General features: G+C 29.7%; 3 protein-coding genes and 1 pseudogene across 3 annotated transcripts in view; all 4 read right to left on the minus strand.

Moving 5' to 3' along the window:
* Positions 1-1,568, minus strand: part of LOC105624744 (odorant receptor 67c-like) — a 3,689-nt gene extending 2,121 nt beyond the window's left edge. The window contains exons 1-4 of the mRNA XM_012206097.1: positions 1,446-1,568; positions 736-966; positions 490-603; positions 238-393 (exon numbers count right to left, since the gene is read on the minus strand). Coding sequence (XP_012061487.1) covers positions 238-393; positions 490-603; positions 736-966; positions 1,446-1,568 — 624 coding nt within the window. The remainder of the gene's footprint in view (positions 1-237; positions 394-489; positions 604-735; positions 967-1,445) is intronic.
* A 2,472-nt stretch (positions 1,569-4,040) lies between these two features.
* LOC105624762 lies at positions 4,041-5,899 on the minus strand (annotated as a pseudogene).
* A 1,275-nt stretch (positions 5,900-7,174) lies between these two features.
* LOC105624745 (odorant receptor 4-like) lies at positions 7,175-8,458 on the minus strand. Its single transcript, XM_012206099.1, has 5 exons — positions 8,303-8,458; positions 7,996-8,226; positions 7,713-7,826; positions 7,487-7,642; positions 7,175-7,225 (listed from the first exon to the last, which is right to left on the minus strand). The coding sequence occupies exons 1-5, from the start codon at positions 8,456-8,458 to the stop codon at positions 7,175-7,177; spliced, it is 708 nt and encodes a 235-aa protein (XP_012061489.1).
* Positions 8,459-10,235: 1,777 nt separating this feature from the next.
* LOC105624764 (odorant receptor 30a-like) lies at positions 10,236-12,718 on the minus strand. Its single transcript, XM_012206115.1, has 5 exons — positions 12,465-12,718; positions 11,680-12,031; positions 10,903-11,016; positions 10,669-10,824; positions 10,236-10,292 (listed from the first exon to the last, which is right to left on the minus strand). Exons 1-5 carry the CDS (start codon positions 12,716-12,718, stop codon positions 10,236-10,238), a joined length of 933 nt encoding a protein of 310 aa, XP_012061505.1.
* Positions 12,719-13,422: the final 704 nt, after the last annotated feature.

The following is a 13,422-nucleotide window of genomic DNA, read 5'->3' on the forward strand; positions in this document are numbered from 1 at the left end:
GTAAGAGTATTATTATAATTATTATAATTATTATTATAATTATTAAAAAATATTAATGTAGAAAATATTTAAATTCTATTTGTTACTTCATTTCTTTTAATAATGTATTACAATATAAATATTGCAACAAATTTTATTTGTTATTTAAAACAGATTTTTTAAAAATAATTTTTAACATAAAATTTATGCTAAAAAGTTTTATATATAAAGCAAGATAACTTGCTGAGATAAACTTACAGTACTATATTGTTCCAAAGATAAATTCATTATCTTTCCTATTGTAATGGTTAATTGATTTTGCGACCTCATTATCAAGGACAATATAATTCGACTGTCTCTAGAATCTGATTCATACCAGTGGGAAGCGTATGCAGCATCTCCAATACTTTTGCTCTATTAAATAATGGATCTTGTAGCTTTTATATACAAAATCAATTTCGTAATATTCTCTTATTTGTCATGAACAATATATTGGTTCCAATATCTAACCTTAGCGCTCAAATATTCTCCAGCGAAACAATATACAAACGCTTCCACATTTATAACGACATAAAATAAGAAATTTCTGATTATACTTTTCGTAGCATTGGGTTGATCGATCGACTGGAACATTAAGAAATGTCCTAAGAGCAATGGAAAAGTGGGAAAGTAATGAATACGAATTAATGCTTTCTTAATCTACATAAATTCAACAGTGATTATTATATCCTTTGTCAAGAAATCGAAGTTGCTTACCGCAACAATTGTAAAACCTAAGCAGCAGATAATCAGAGTATCTGATACGAATAGTACCACTGCAATATACGTGTACAGATCTTCGATGTGCTCTGAAAATGTGATGATCTTTTGATGTTTCTTAATTATCTTCTTTATCGTAAAATGACTCGGATTACACTTTCCATTCTTCGGAAAAATTTTCTTTAATCCTTCTCGAAGAATATCGATTTGTCCGCCTATATGCAATATCTAAAATATATATTCTTCTCAACTTAATGGTAATCACTTAATGGTAGTCGTGAAAAAAATATATTTTAATGCTTGAATTCAATTTAGACAATTTAGACACTACACAAAATTTACTTAAAATTTTCAAAATTTAAGAAGCAGCATAAGTTAAAATTATCTATTAACTATTTTTAATCATATAGATAATAGATACATATATGTACAATGAGTCATAGAAAAGTTGCAACATTTTTTTTCAATAGGTTTTGGAATTCAGTCTTGTTTGTAGAGCGCTTGAATGTAAATAATTAGACACATAAGAAAGAACCAATCTCTCCGGTGAGAGCAGACTGCATTTAGAAATCAATCGAAAAAAAATTGCATCCTTTCTGTGATCCATTGTACATTTCAATTGACTTCAATTGATTGGTTAATAAAATTTCAAGAAATTGACTTCTATGGACAATGATAATATATCTTTTATGTCCTGCAAAACTTACCAGATTTATGAGAAAAGCATTTATTAAACAGTTTGCGTCGGCACACAGTAGCAAATTAACAAATTGAGCAATTATGACTGATTCATATACGAATCTTCGATTAGCGTTAAATGGTAGATCCATCTCTAGAATGAGCAACCGTGTGGAAACGTTGCTGTCATTCACAGGCTTTACGAAAACCTTGCTACTAAAAAATATTACAGCTGTCGAATAAAGAATTACCGTCATGTTAGCAAAGCGTTGCGACAGTTTGGCATTGTATGTCGCGAACATATTGAATTTTGTGCCAGAATATTTTTTCCAGTCGATCGTCATCATTGTTAATATCCTGTTGAAAGTTCTACAAATGATTTTTATTGGTCATAATCGTGACAATAGTCGCAATGAAGCGTTACGCGAACCATCGATGAAAACTTTATTGTTGTACAATAACTTCATCGATGCTTTTATTTTCCTTTTACATATAGTATTAATTAATTTATTACAGCAATTTATTTTAAATTTTGCTTTATTATATTGTTCAAGTTTGTAATTGCTAAATAGTTCATTTTACTTGTCAGAGTAATTATTAAATACAGTTAGATCACTAACTTAATGTGTCTAAATAAGGTAGTTAAATATAATTAAAATAAATAATATTTAAAACAAATTTTTCACTGATAGTGCATATTATTATGAGCTTCACTACTGCATATCTCACCGCTGTTTACACCAAAAAATGACAAGTTTAATTAAAAATATTGTATACGTCATTGTTGAACCCAAAATATGCATTATCTCGGTAAACTCAATCAAATGGAAACGCATTAGGATGTATTGATATTGAAAAATTTGCTCGATTATGATCGAAACAGTCCAGAATAGTCTACACAAAGAAACACACGACATATTCGGCCAAATGCCAAAAATTCGAAACCAAATTTCTATCACTTTGCTAACAGTATTCTTTACTTCCATATTTTTAATATTATTATTTTCCTATTATTTTACACTGTTTACATGTATTGATTCCGACAAGGGAATTTTTAACTGTGTTATGAATGATCTAAAGAAATCTAATTAATTATTCGATGTGTATGCTGTAGTGTCTCTGTACATTCTGAGAGCTTAGAAAAATATATGGGTGGTAGCTCATCCTATGAAGCAAAGCTTATTAAATATTTTGATTGCAACATGCACAGATTGCGTGCAGTATTGTCGATAAAAAAAAAGGTTTTCCGGGTAGTTGACCTTATCTCTCTCAAATTCTCGGGTGGAATAGTAAAGCATTGCGTTATTTTCTTTAAAAATTCAAGCAGCAATAGACAGGACAGACAACATGCAAACGTACCAAGGACATTAAACCTCGGTGACCATAAGAAAAGTTTTCCATAAATGGAAGAGAATTTTTTGAAGAAAAAAAAAGCAAAGAGAGAAGCGTTTCTTTTTCGAAGATTTTATTTCCTCGATATCAAAAGATATTTTTCCTCACAAATTATGGGAAATGCGTTCGCAACTTATTCTCTTGAAATATGTAAATCTCACGATTTTAGATGAAACTTGTGCAGATACATGTTGCACGTAATAATCAATGAAAAAGTAAACTAGAAACAGAAGAAAAAGAGCGAAATGCTGAGTGAAGTTTTATATTCTAGTAGCAATGGCGCGACGGCGTTTCTAGCAAATGTTAAGCAAAGCTTATATGTTATAAAAAACATCGTAAAATGCGAAAACCTCATTGATTTTTCAGAAAAGTCTGTTTAGGCATTATAATCTCACTTGAATCTTGCAAAAATTTTAAGTAATATTTGATACGAAAAAGAAATAATTTTATTTGATTATATTAGAAATAATTGTAATATTATTCAAAATACCACACAAAAATAACAATAATTATAATTTCCATAATAATAATTTACTGTTATTATAGAGAGTACATTATAGAGAGTTCTCACAAAGTGATACGACAAAACAGTTGTTCAGTTAAAAACAATGCGCAATCGTGTTGAAAACTGCGTCAAATTTCACCTGCTCATTCATGTCACTTTATTCAGGATTTTTCTTCAACTTAGAAATAATCAAAAGTCACATGGGACTACATCTGGAATGTTGGGGAGATTATATTCTGTATACCAAAAGTTGTGGCTGTACCAAAAGTTGGCGAAGTTGAATCATGTTTTGTCTTGAATTAGGTAAGGTGGAAACTCAGCAAAGTTTGTCCCCTTTTAGTTACAATCTGTGTGTGCGTATGGGTGTGTATTTGTGTGTGTGTGTGTGTGTGTGTGTGTGTGTGTGTGTGTGAGCGCGCGCGCGCGTGCGTGTCTATGATTAATTTATAAAAATATTTTAATTTAATTGGTAATAATATTTTACTTTTATATTTTAAAAAGGGCAAACATACTTTTTATATATTATTTAACACAGTTAATCATGGATAAAATAATCTTTTACCAAAAATTTATGCTAAATAGCAAAAATAAATTTACACTGGTAAATTTTTCCTAGGACAAATTCATTATCCTTCCAATTGTAATGGTTACTTGACTGCGACCACACGTTATCAAAAACAATATAATTCGACTGTTTCGATATAAAATTTCTTTAAAATTTTTCGTATTAGAGGAAAGCATAAGCAGCATCTTCGATATTTTTGCTCTATTGAATAATAGATCTTGTAGTTTTTTTCATATACAAATCAATTACGTGATATTCTGCTATTTATTGTGAAAAATATAATGGTTTCAATATCTAACCTTAGCGTTTAAATATTCTCCAGTAAAATAATATACGAACGCTTCCACATTTACAACAATATAAAATAATAAATTTCTGATTAGATATTTTGTAACATCAGGTTGACTGGAATATTAAGAAACATCCTAAGAGCAATGAAAAGTGTAAAAGTAATGAATAATTAAAAATAATTAAAGTAATAAATGATTAAAAGAATTAATGCTTTTCTGATCTACAACAACACGTTGTTGAAATTCAACAACAGTTTCTGTAACTCTGTTTATCATAAAATTAATCAAAACTGATTATCGCAGCAATAGTGAAACTTAACCAGCAGGTAATCATAATATCTGTTACAAACAGCATCATCGCAACATATGTGTACAGATCTTCGATGTGCTCTGAAATGATGATTTTCTGGGGTTTCTCGGTTAGTTCTTTTATCGTGATGACTCGAATTATACTTTTCTTTCTTCGGAAAAAGTTTTTTTAAACCTTCTCGAAGAATATCGATGTTCGCCTATATGCAATGTCTAAAATATACATTTCTCTCAACAGTCACTTAATGGAAGTCAAAAAAGATATTTTAATGCTTGAATTCAATTTAGGCTACACAAAATCTTAAAATCGTCAAAATTTAAGAAGCAGCATAACTCAAAATTGTCTATTAACTATTTTTTATCATATAGATAAACACAATATTGTATGTACAATAGCTCACAGAAAGATTACAACACTTTCTTTCGATGGGATTCGGAATTTAGTCTTGCTTGTTAAAAGTATGAGTACATGATTATATTTATAAATACGAACCTCTCTTCGAAGAGATTGCATTTAGAAACAAATCGGAAACAAATCGGAAATTGTAAACCATTTCTGTAAACCTTTGTACATTCCATCAATTGACATCAAGTGATTGGTTAATAAAATTTCAAGAAACTTTTAGATTAATAATTATAATAATATTGTTTGCGTCTCGCAAGACTTACCAGATTTATGAATAGAGCATTTAATACACAGTTTCTGTCGACACACAACAGCAAGTAAACAAATTGAGTAATTACGATTAATTCATACACGATCTTTAGTTAGCATCAAACGACAGATCCATCTCAAGAATGAACAATCGTGTAAAAACATTGGAAGCTTTGATGTCATCCGCATGTTTTAGGAGAACCCTGCTACTAAAAAAAAATTACAGTTGTCGAATGAAGAATCATCATTGGCTCCGACAGTTTGGCACTACATGTCGTAAACGAACTGAATTTTGTGTTAGAATATTTTTTCCAGTCAATCGCCATTATTGTTAATATCTTGTTGAAAATTGTACAAATGGTTTTTATTGGTCATAATCATTATAATGACTGGAACGAAGTGTTATACGAATCATCGATGAAAAATTTATCGTTATACAGTGCAGTGATTATATCGATGAGTATCTGTTTTTTCCTTTTACATATAATAATTAATTTATTATTACAGCTATCCATTTAAAATTTTTCTTTATTACATTGTTCATATTTGCAATTGTTAAATAATTTATTTTACTTGTCACAGTAATTGTTAAATTTGACATCACTAACTTAATGTGACTGAATAGTGTAGTTAAATATAATTAAATTAAATAATATCTAAAACAAATTTTTCACTGATAGTGCATTATTATTATGAGTTATATCACTGCATATCTCAGCATTTATACAAAAAAAAACAAGTTTAATTAAAAATCTCGTATACGGCATTACCCAAAACAATTATTATCTCAAACAATTTCATCAAACGGAAATGCCTTATGACGTATCGGTATTGAACAACTATCGGTATTGTTCAAATATGAGCGATACAATCCAGAATAATCTATACAACGAATTACAACATATTTGACCAAATACCAAAAATTCGAAAACAAATTTCTATTATTTGGCTGACACATTTTTATTATTCTTTATTTTTATATTTCTGATATTATTATTCTCTATTTTACACTGTTTATACATGTATAGATTTCAATGAAAGAATTTTTAACAGTGTTATAAATAATATCTAATTAACTATACGACATGTATGATATAGTGTCTTTATACAAACTAAGAACTCGGAAGAGATCGCGAATGGTGGGACCTTCCTATGAGGCATGGCTTATTAAATTTTAATCGCTATATGCACAGATTGCGTGCAATATTGTCGATAAGAAAAAAGAAATTTCCAGGTAGTTAATTCTCTCCCTTTCAAATTCTCTGGAGAAATAGTGGAATTGTGCGTTATTTTCTTTAAAAATTCATGCAGCAGCAGATAAGGGAGACAGCAACATGCAAACGTACCCAGGACATTAAACTCTCGGTGACCACAATAAAAATTTTATTATTAAATTATATTTCCATGAATAGGGAAGTATTTTTTTAAGAAGAGGAGAGATGGAAGCGAAAGAGATGCTTCTTTTTCCAAGATTTTATTTCTCCAGTATTTTTTCTTGCGGAATATAAGTGCGAATGCGTTTGCAACTTATTCTCTTGAAATATATAAATCGCACAATTTTGGCTGAAATTCTCATATTACGTAAATGTTACGTGCAATAATCATGAAGAAGAAAGCTAGAAGCAGAAGACGAAATACTGAGTAAAGTTTTATATTGCAGTAGCAACGATTTCTCGCAAACGACAAGCATAATACTTATGCTAAGCTGTAAAAACACTGGAAAATGCAAAAAGCTTACCTTCTCAATCTTTCTTAATAAAGTCTATTTAGGCATTATAATATTACTTGAACGTTACGAAAATCTAAAATAATATAAGAAGAAAGGGAAGAAAAAAATTTAATTTTATTATATTAGAAATAATTGCAATATTATTTAAAATACTACACAAAAATAATAATAATAATTTTCTTGATACTATTAAGATTTTTTTATTATTAATTTTATACTATTTTATGATTTTATACTATTATTTTATGCTCCTCTTCAACTCACTATTATGGTACTATCATAATATTATGTCGATATTCAGTTTTTCAAATATTTAGTTCATCGCTAATAGGACGGAAATATATGATGCCGATACCTTCACAATCTATAATATTATTGATTGTAACGTATTAAGTATGTATAAATGCATGATATTATAAATATTAATAATAAATCAGTTAAACAAAATTAATATTAAAAATTATATTGTATTTTTTTTCAATTTTTAATAATTACGTAAAAAATATATTTAGTTTAATGTTAATATTTTAGTGTTAAGAAAATTTTTTTAATATATTTTATGTAAACCTGTCGGATCTGCTAAATGTCTCTAAAATTTATATTGAAATTTATATAGAAATCTTACACTAGCAAATCGTTCTAAAGAGAGATCCATAATTTTTCCAATTGTGATGGTCAATCGTTTTTGTGATCTTAAAATCATGAACAATATCATTCGTTTTTTTTCGATTGTGATATCGTACCAAAGAGAATTGTAAGCCGCATCTCCAATCAGTTTACTCTAGAAAGGAAAAATTAATTTTGAATTTTTGTATATTAATTAAAATCAATTAACAAGGCTTAATGCTAACCTTGGCATTCAAATATTCACCGGCGAAACAATATATAAATGCCTCGAGATTCATCATAATGTAAAAAAGTATTGACTTCACCAAAATTGCTGCTCCGCCAGGTGTACTAATTGACTGTAATCTCGAACGTAGTAATTTAGAAATATTTTGTCTTGTTTTATGATACGAATAATATATATGCGTAAATTTAAAAATAATTTTGATATATACACAATTATTTTAAATAATCTATATTTTAATAAAATTTGTGATCTATAACGTGATGTTTTCCAACGTTACTTACGGTGATAATAATGAATCCTAGACAGCATATAATGATAATGTCCGACACAAACAGCATTAGCGCTATGTACGTATAAAGATTTTCAATGTTCTCCGAAAACATGATTATCTGTTGATGCTTTATTATCAATGTTTTCATCGTTATCCTGTTCACGGTATTCATCGTATTTTTAGAAAAAACTTTCAGTAACCAATCGTAAAGGATATCAACTTGACCACCAATGTGCAGTATCTAAAATATTATCTTAAATGATAGGAATCACGATCATTACATAATTCTACATTATTAAATGACATCACGAACTTACCAAAGTGATGATGAGCGAATTTATTGTGGAAATTCCACAACCGCAAGTTATTATATGAAAAAATTCGAGGATCGTAACGCACACGTAAATAGGAAATGTATCAATCTGGAATGGCAGCTTCAACTTCAAGATGTGTTCCCGCGCGGACACATTCATTCTTTGAACATTACCAATGTTAGCAGCAAGCACGCCGCAACTGTACAAAGTTACGGCAACCAGTTGAAGACCGATAATCCAATTTGAGATGCGGTGTGAGAGTTTGGCTTTGTTGATCGTGATGCGCAAACTGCAATCAGTTAAAACGCAGTTCTTCCAATCCATGGCCATCATTTGCAATATGTTAGAGAATGTTCTAAAAAGAATTAGACGTGTCAGTTAATATCATTTACATTTTTCAGGTAAGTAAATATTGCTAATAAACAAATAGTAAACTAAGTATGAAATGTATAAGAAAATAATATTATCTGCACGTATGTGTCAAGTTATATCATTTGCACAAGATAAGATTTTATACGTAATCTTGTATCTTTCTAATCATTCATACAATTCATTATTTAAATATTCATTATTTAAACATTTTAAGTTATAATACGAAAAGATAAAGAATTAAATTTATAATATTTATCTTACTGTTGATTCGCCCATAAAATATTGAGTCTGATGAATAATAAACTGTATGTCATGGCACTGCTTACACTATCCATAAAATCGGAGAAACTATCAGTGTAAAAATGTATCGCTACGTAATGATATTGAAAAAATTGAACTGTGCCATACATCACAATCCAAAATAATCGAAATAAAACGGTTGATGATAGATATGGCCAGATACCGTAGGCGTGAAGACAGATCTTTACTGCGCGACTGATCGTACTCATCTCTATATTTTCCGTAAACAACAGAAAACGAACCGAGAATCAGGTGTACGTGTGCCACCAGACAATTTTGCTCGCAGAAAAAATCTGGACAGGCGGAGCTTTCAAGAAAATCATAGCCTTATGTCGCTAAACATCGACCAATCGGACACTTGATAAATATTCTATCACCACATATCACAAACTTTGACGCACCACGTCCAACGATTTCATCGACGATCACAGGTTTTGGTACGTAAAAAAAGTTAGAGGTACCACTTCTCCCTCCGTATAGTCAAGTTTCTGACCACGGACAATGCTACCACGTGTCTTCTTTAAAAATGCAACAACCTTGGGAGTGCAGCTTCCATGACTCACCGCACGACGCGAAGTTGAAAAGTTTCGCTGTTGAAGGTATGTAAACAGAGGAGGACATAAACATATCGCCAGGGATGTTTCTCCGGAACGTTTTGTGCAAAGCATATAGCTTGTTGTAGAAGAAAATTGGAAGAAACAAGACAAAAATGATAGTACGATTTTTAGTGATTCTTTTTCCATTGTCAAAATGTATTATGCCATAAAATATTATCTACTGTAATATCTACTTCGTACTATTGAGTATAAACTTCTTTCTGATCAAACTGAAGATATAAATTCAAGATTATGTAGTAAAGAAGAAAAAATACAGTTTGATGAAGCACGAATGTTGGATACGAAATTGTGCGCGACAGTTATAAAAAGTAATTCAAGACTTGAGGATGCGAACTAAAAGTGCCAAGAGAAAGCGAAAGTTTTTCAGTACCGCTTTTTCATTGTAGATGAACAAACTAAAGCTAGAAAAAAGAAATTCGAGTTGATTTTGTCTTAATAATCTCAAAGAATATCAAAACAAAAAAAGCTTTAATAATAATTTTTGGCCTCATGCTAACGATTATAATAAACTTTTCTTGGGCAAGAGAAAGTACAAATAAAAAGAAATTGAAATAACGTTTTAAACAAATTTTATACATTTATTTTTGTTATTAAATTCTACTTTCGGCATTATTGTTTCATATTCATATTAATTACGAATATATTATTTATCTTGAATACATTGCTATTAACACCGACATATATGACAATGATGCCTTTATTACCTAAAATATTATTGTTTATGATCATAATAACATATACACGTAATATTTAAAAATTAAATAATACAATAGTATAAAAAAAATTTATAATCAAGTAATAGTAGCATAACAAAGTTATATATAGTTATGTATAATATAATAGGATGTGAATTCATTATGCCAATATCTAGAGTTCAAATTATTATTTAATTAATACGAAGGAATAAGAATAGTGAATTCTATTTCAAACAAATATATGTTATTTTTACATAAGAGAGCAAATTTCTGTTTTAATATTAATCAAAATCTTCAAAAAATATATTATAATAAGATATGTTAAAAATATTCGAATTTAACAGATCGACAAATACTAAAAGAAATATTACAAGTAAAATCTTACACTGGTGAATCGTTCTAAAGAAAGGTCGATGATTTTTCCACTAGTGATTGTTAATCTTTTTTGTGATCTCAGAATAAGAAACAGTACAGTTTGACTTTCTTTAGCTGAAAAATCGTACCAGAGAGAATCATACGCCGCACTTCCAATCATTTTGCTCTGAAAAGAAAAAATAAGAGATGTACATTCGATATGTCAGTGAATTAATAAAACTATCATTTTTCTCTTGATATTGACCTTAGCGCTTAGATGTTCACCGCAGAAGCAATATATAAATGCCTCAACGTTCATCGAGATGTAGAATAATACAGATTTTACCAAAATAGCTGCAGCATTGGGTGTGTCAAGCGACTAAAATTTCCGTACAATAATAATTTAATATGAGTTAGCTGCACATACATGTGTATGATAGTTTCATACGTCTTAAATATTAATAATTATTACTTTTTTCTGACTGGATATGTAATATTCGCAACAATAGGTAATCGAATGTCATTTTAGACCTATTACTTACGGTGGCTATAATAAATCCTAAACAACATATAATGATCGTGTCTGATAAAAGCATCATCATTGCGATGTACGTGTAAAGCATCTCGATGTTATCTGCAAATACTATAATGCGCTGATGTTTTGTAATCAATGATTTCATTGTAATTTCATCCATTAAATCCGCCGAATTTTTGGAAAAGATTTTTTTCAACCATTCTCGAAGAATGTCTATTTGACCGCAGATATGAAGTATCTAAGATTTATAGTTTTATAATCTCTTTCTCAGGAACATGAAAAATTATTTTTTTAAATTAAAAAAATTTTTAATTAAAAAAATTATTTTTTAAAGACAAAATTTAACAAATTATTTTATATACTTGTAAAATGTTATTAAAACAAAATGTTTGTATGCATAATGATTACTCACGATCTTATCTAACATGAAATCTCTAATTTAAAAAATTGTATAATTTACCTTGTATTTAATTTTGAGTAGGCGCATCGATTCGAATTCGAACTTACCAAAGTGACGAGAAGTGAGTTAATAATCGTAATACCGCAGGCGACTAAAAATAGATGATAAAATTGAACCGTTTGAACAGTTGCGTAAATAAAATCTGTACTAATATTGAATGGGAACTCCATTTTCAGAATAAGTTCTCGCGCATATGGCTCTAATTTCTCGGGACTATTTGCATTAGCGGCGAGTACGCCGACACTGTAGAAAGTTGCGGAGCCGATTTGCATGCCAACAATCCATCTCGAGGTGCGACGTGCAACATTCGCCATATCCGTCATTATGCGTGAGTTATAACAATTCGAAGTATGAACTTGCCAATCCTCAGACATCATTTGTAGTACATCAAAAAATATTCTACGGGAGGTGCACCCTTCGCGTTAATATCTGTTTCATGGTTGTTACAAAATTGAATTAATTTCAAAAATATATTTCATTAAAGTGTCAAAAAAAACAATCATTCGTTAATATATACTTATGCGTATATTCGCAGATCTTAAACAAATAAATTAAATTAAATGAGAAATCAATTGATTATTATTCGATACAAAAAAGCTACGCAATTTGCGGACTATATTTCTGTGTCTTGATAAATTATTATGCTATATTTCGTAAACATTAGCATTTAATGATATATCAAGATATGGCGATAACATAGCTTCTTTCAAGAAAACATGAAAACCTCAAAAGCCTGTTATTCAATATTTTTGATGGATAATTTCGACAAATGTTAATCAATCATGAGACGGGTAACAGGATTTATGTATGTTATTTTACAAATACGTCCTACCTTTGATTGGTCCAAAGAATAACAAGTTTAATGTAAAGTAAAGAAGATGTCATTGCACTGCTCACTCCGTCCATGTACTCGGAAAAGTCATCCATATGAATGTTCATTATTACGTATCCGTACTGAAAGACTTGGGCCATGCTTAGCATTATGATCCAATACAATCTGAACACTATAGTGGACGATACATATGGCCATACACCGTAAATGTGAAGACCGAATTTAATCAATCGACTAATCGTAGTCATCCCCATATTTCTCTTTGACGCAAATCAATTGCGATACGTCGTCGAATAACTTTATTCATACTAAATCTTGTTCGCGGGTTGACAACCGAAGGTACCCCATGATTCGTGTCATCGACCATTGACCAATCATAACTTATTAAATATTTCTGTTACATTGTATAAAAAAAGAAGAAACAAACTGAAATTGTTATTTAATGAATATGTGGACGATATAGGGAGAGTCCCCTTCTTTCAAACTTTCGATCATGATACAGCTATACATTCTTTTTAAAAATTTAATAAGCAAAGGAAAGGTGGAGCGCAGCTTCCAAGAATTGCTCGCTATGAAGGCGAAAGTTTCGCTTGGGAATAAACAGAGAAGGACGTAAATATATCTCCGAGGGTATATTTCTCCGGAACGAGCTTTGCACGAAACTTATAGCTCATGTTGCAAATAGTCGCAAATTGAAAGAAGCACAATGAAGACGGCAGTACATGCTAGAATGTCTGGCAAAAAAGTACAAAGTTTATCGGTTTTGAGTGATGACTGTTTTTACAAACAAAATGTACATATTATAAAATGTTATCTACTGTAATATCTCTCTCTCTTTCTATTTTACGTTATTGAATTTAAACTTCTTTTTGATAAAATGGATATATAAATTTAAGATTATATAGAAAAGAAGAAAAATTATGTAATAAAAAAAGAAAAAAATCATTTTGATAAAACG

Source organism: Atta cephalotes (assembly GCF_000143395.1).
Source record: "Atta cephalotes unplaced genomic scaffold scaffold00087, whole genome shotgun sequence".
Taxonomy (NCBI): Eukaryota; Metazoa; Arthropoda; class Insecta; order Hymenoptera; family Formicidae; genus Atta; species Atta cephalotes.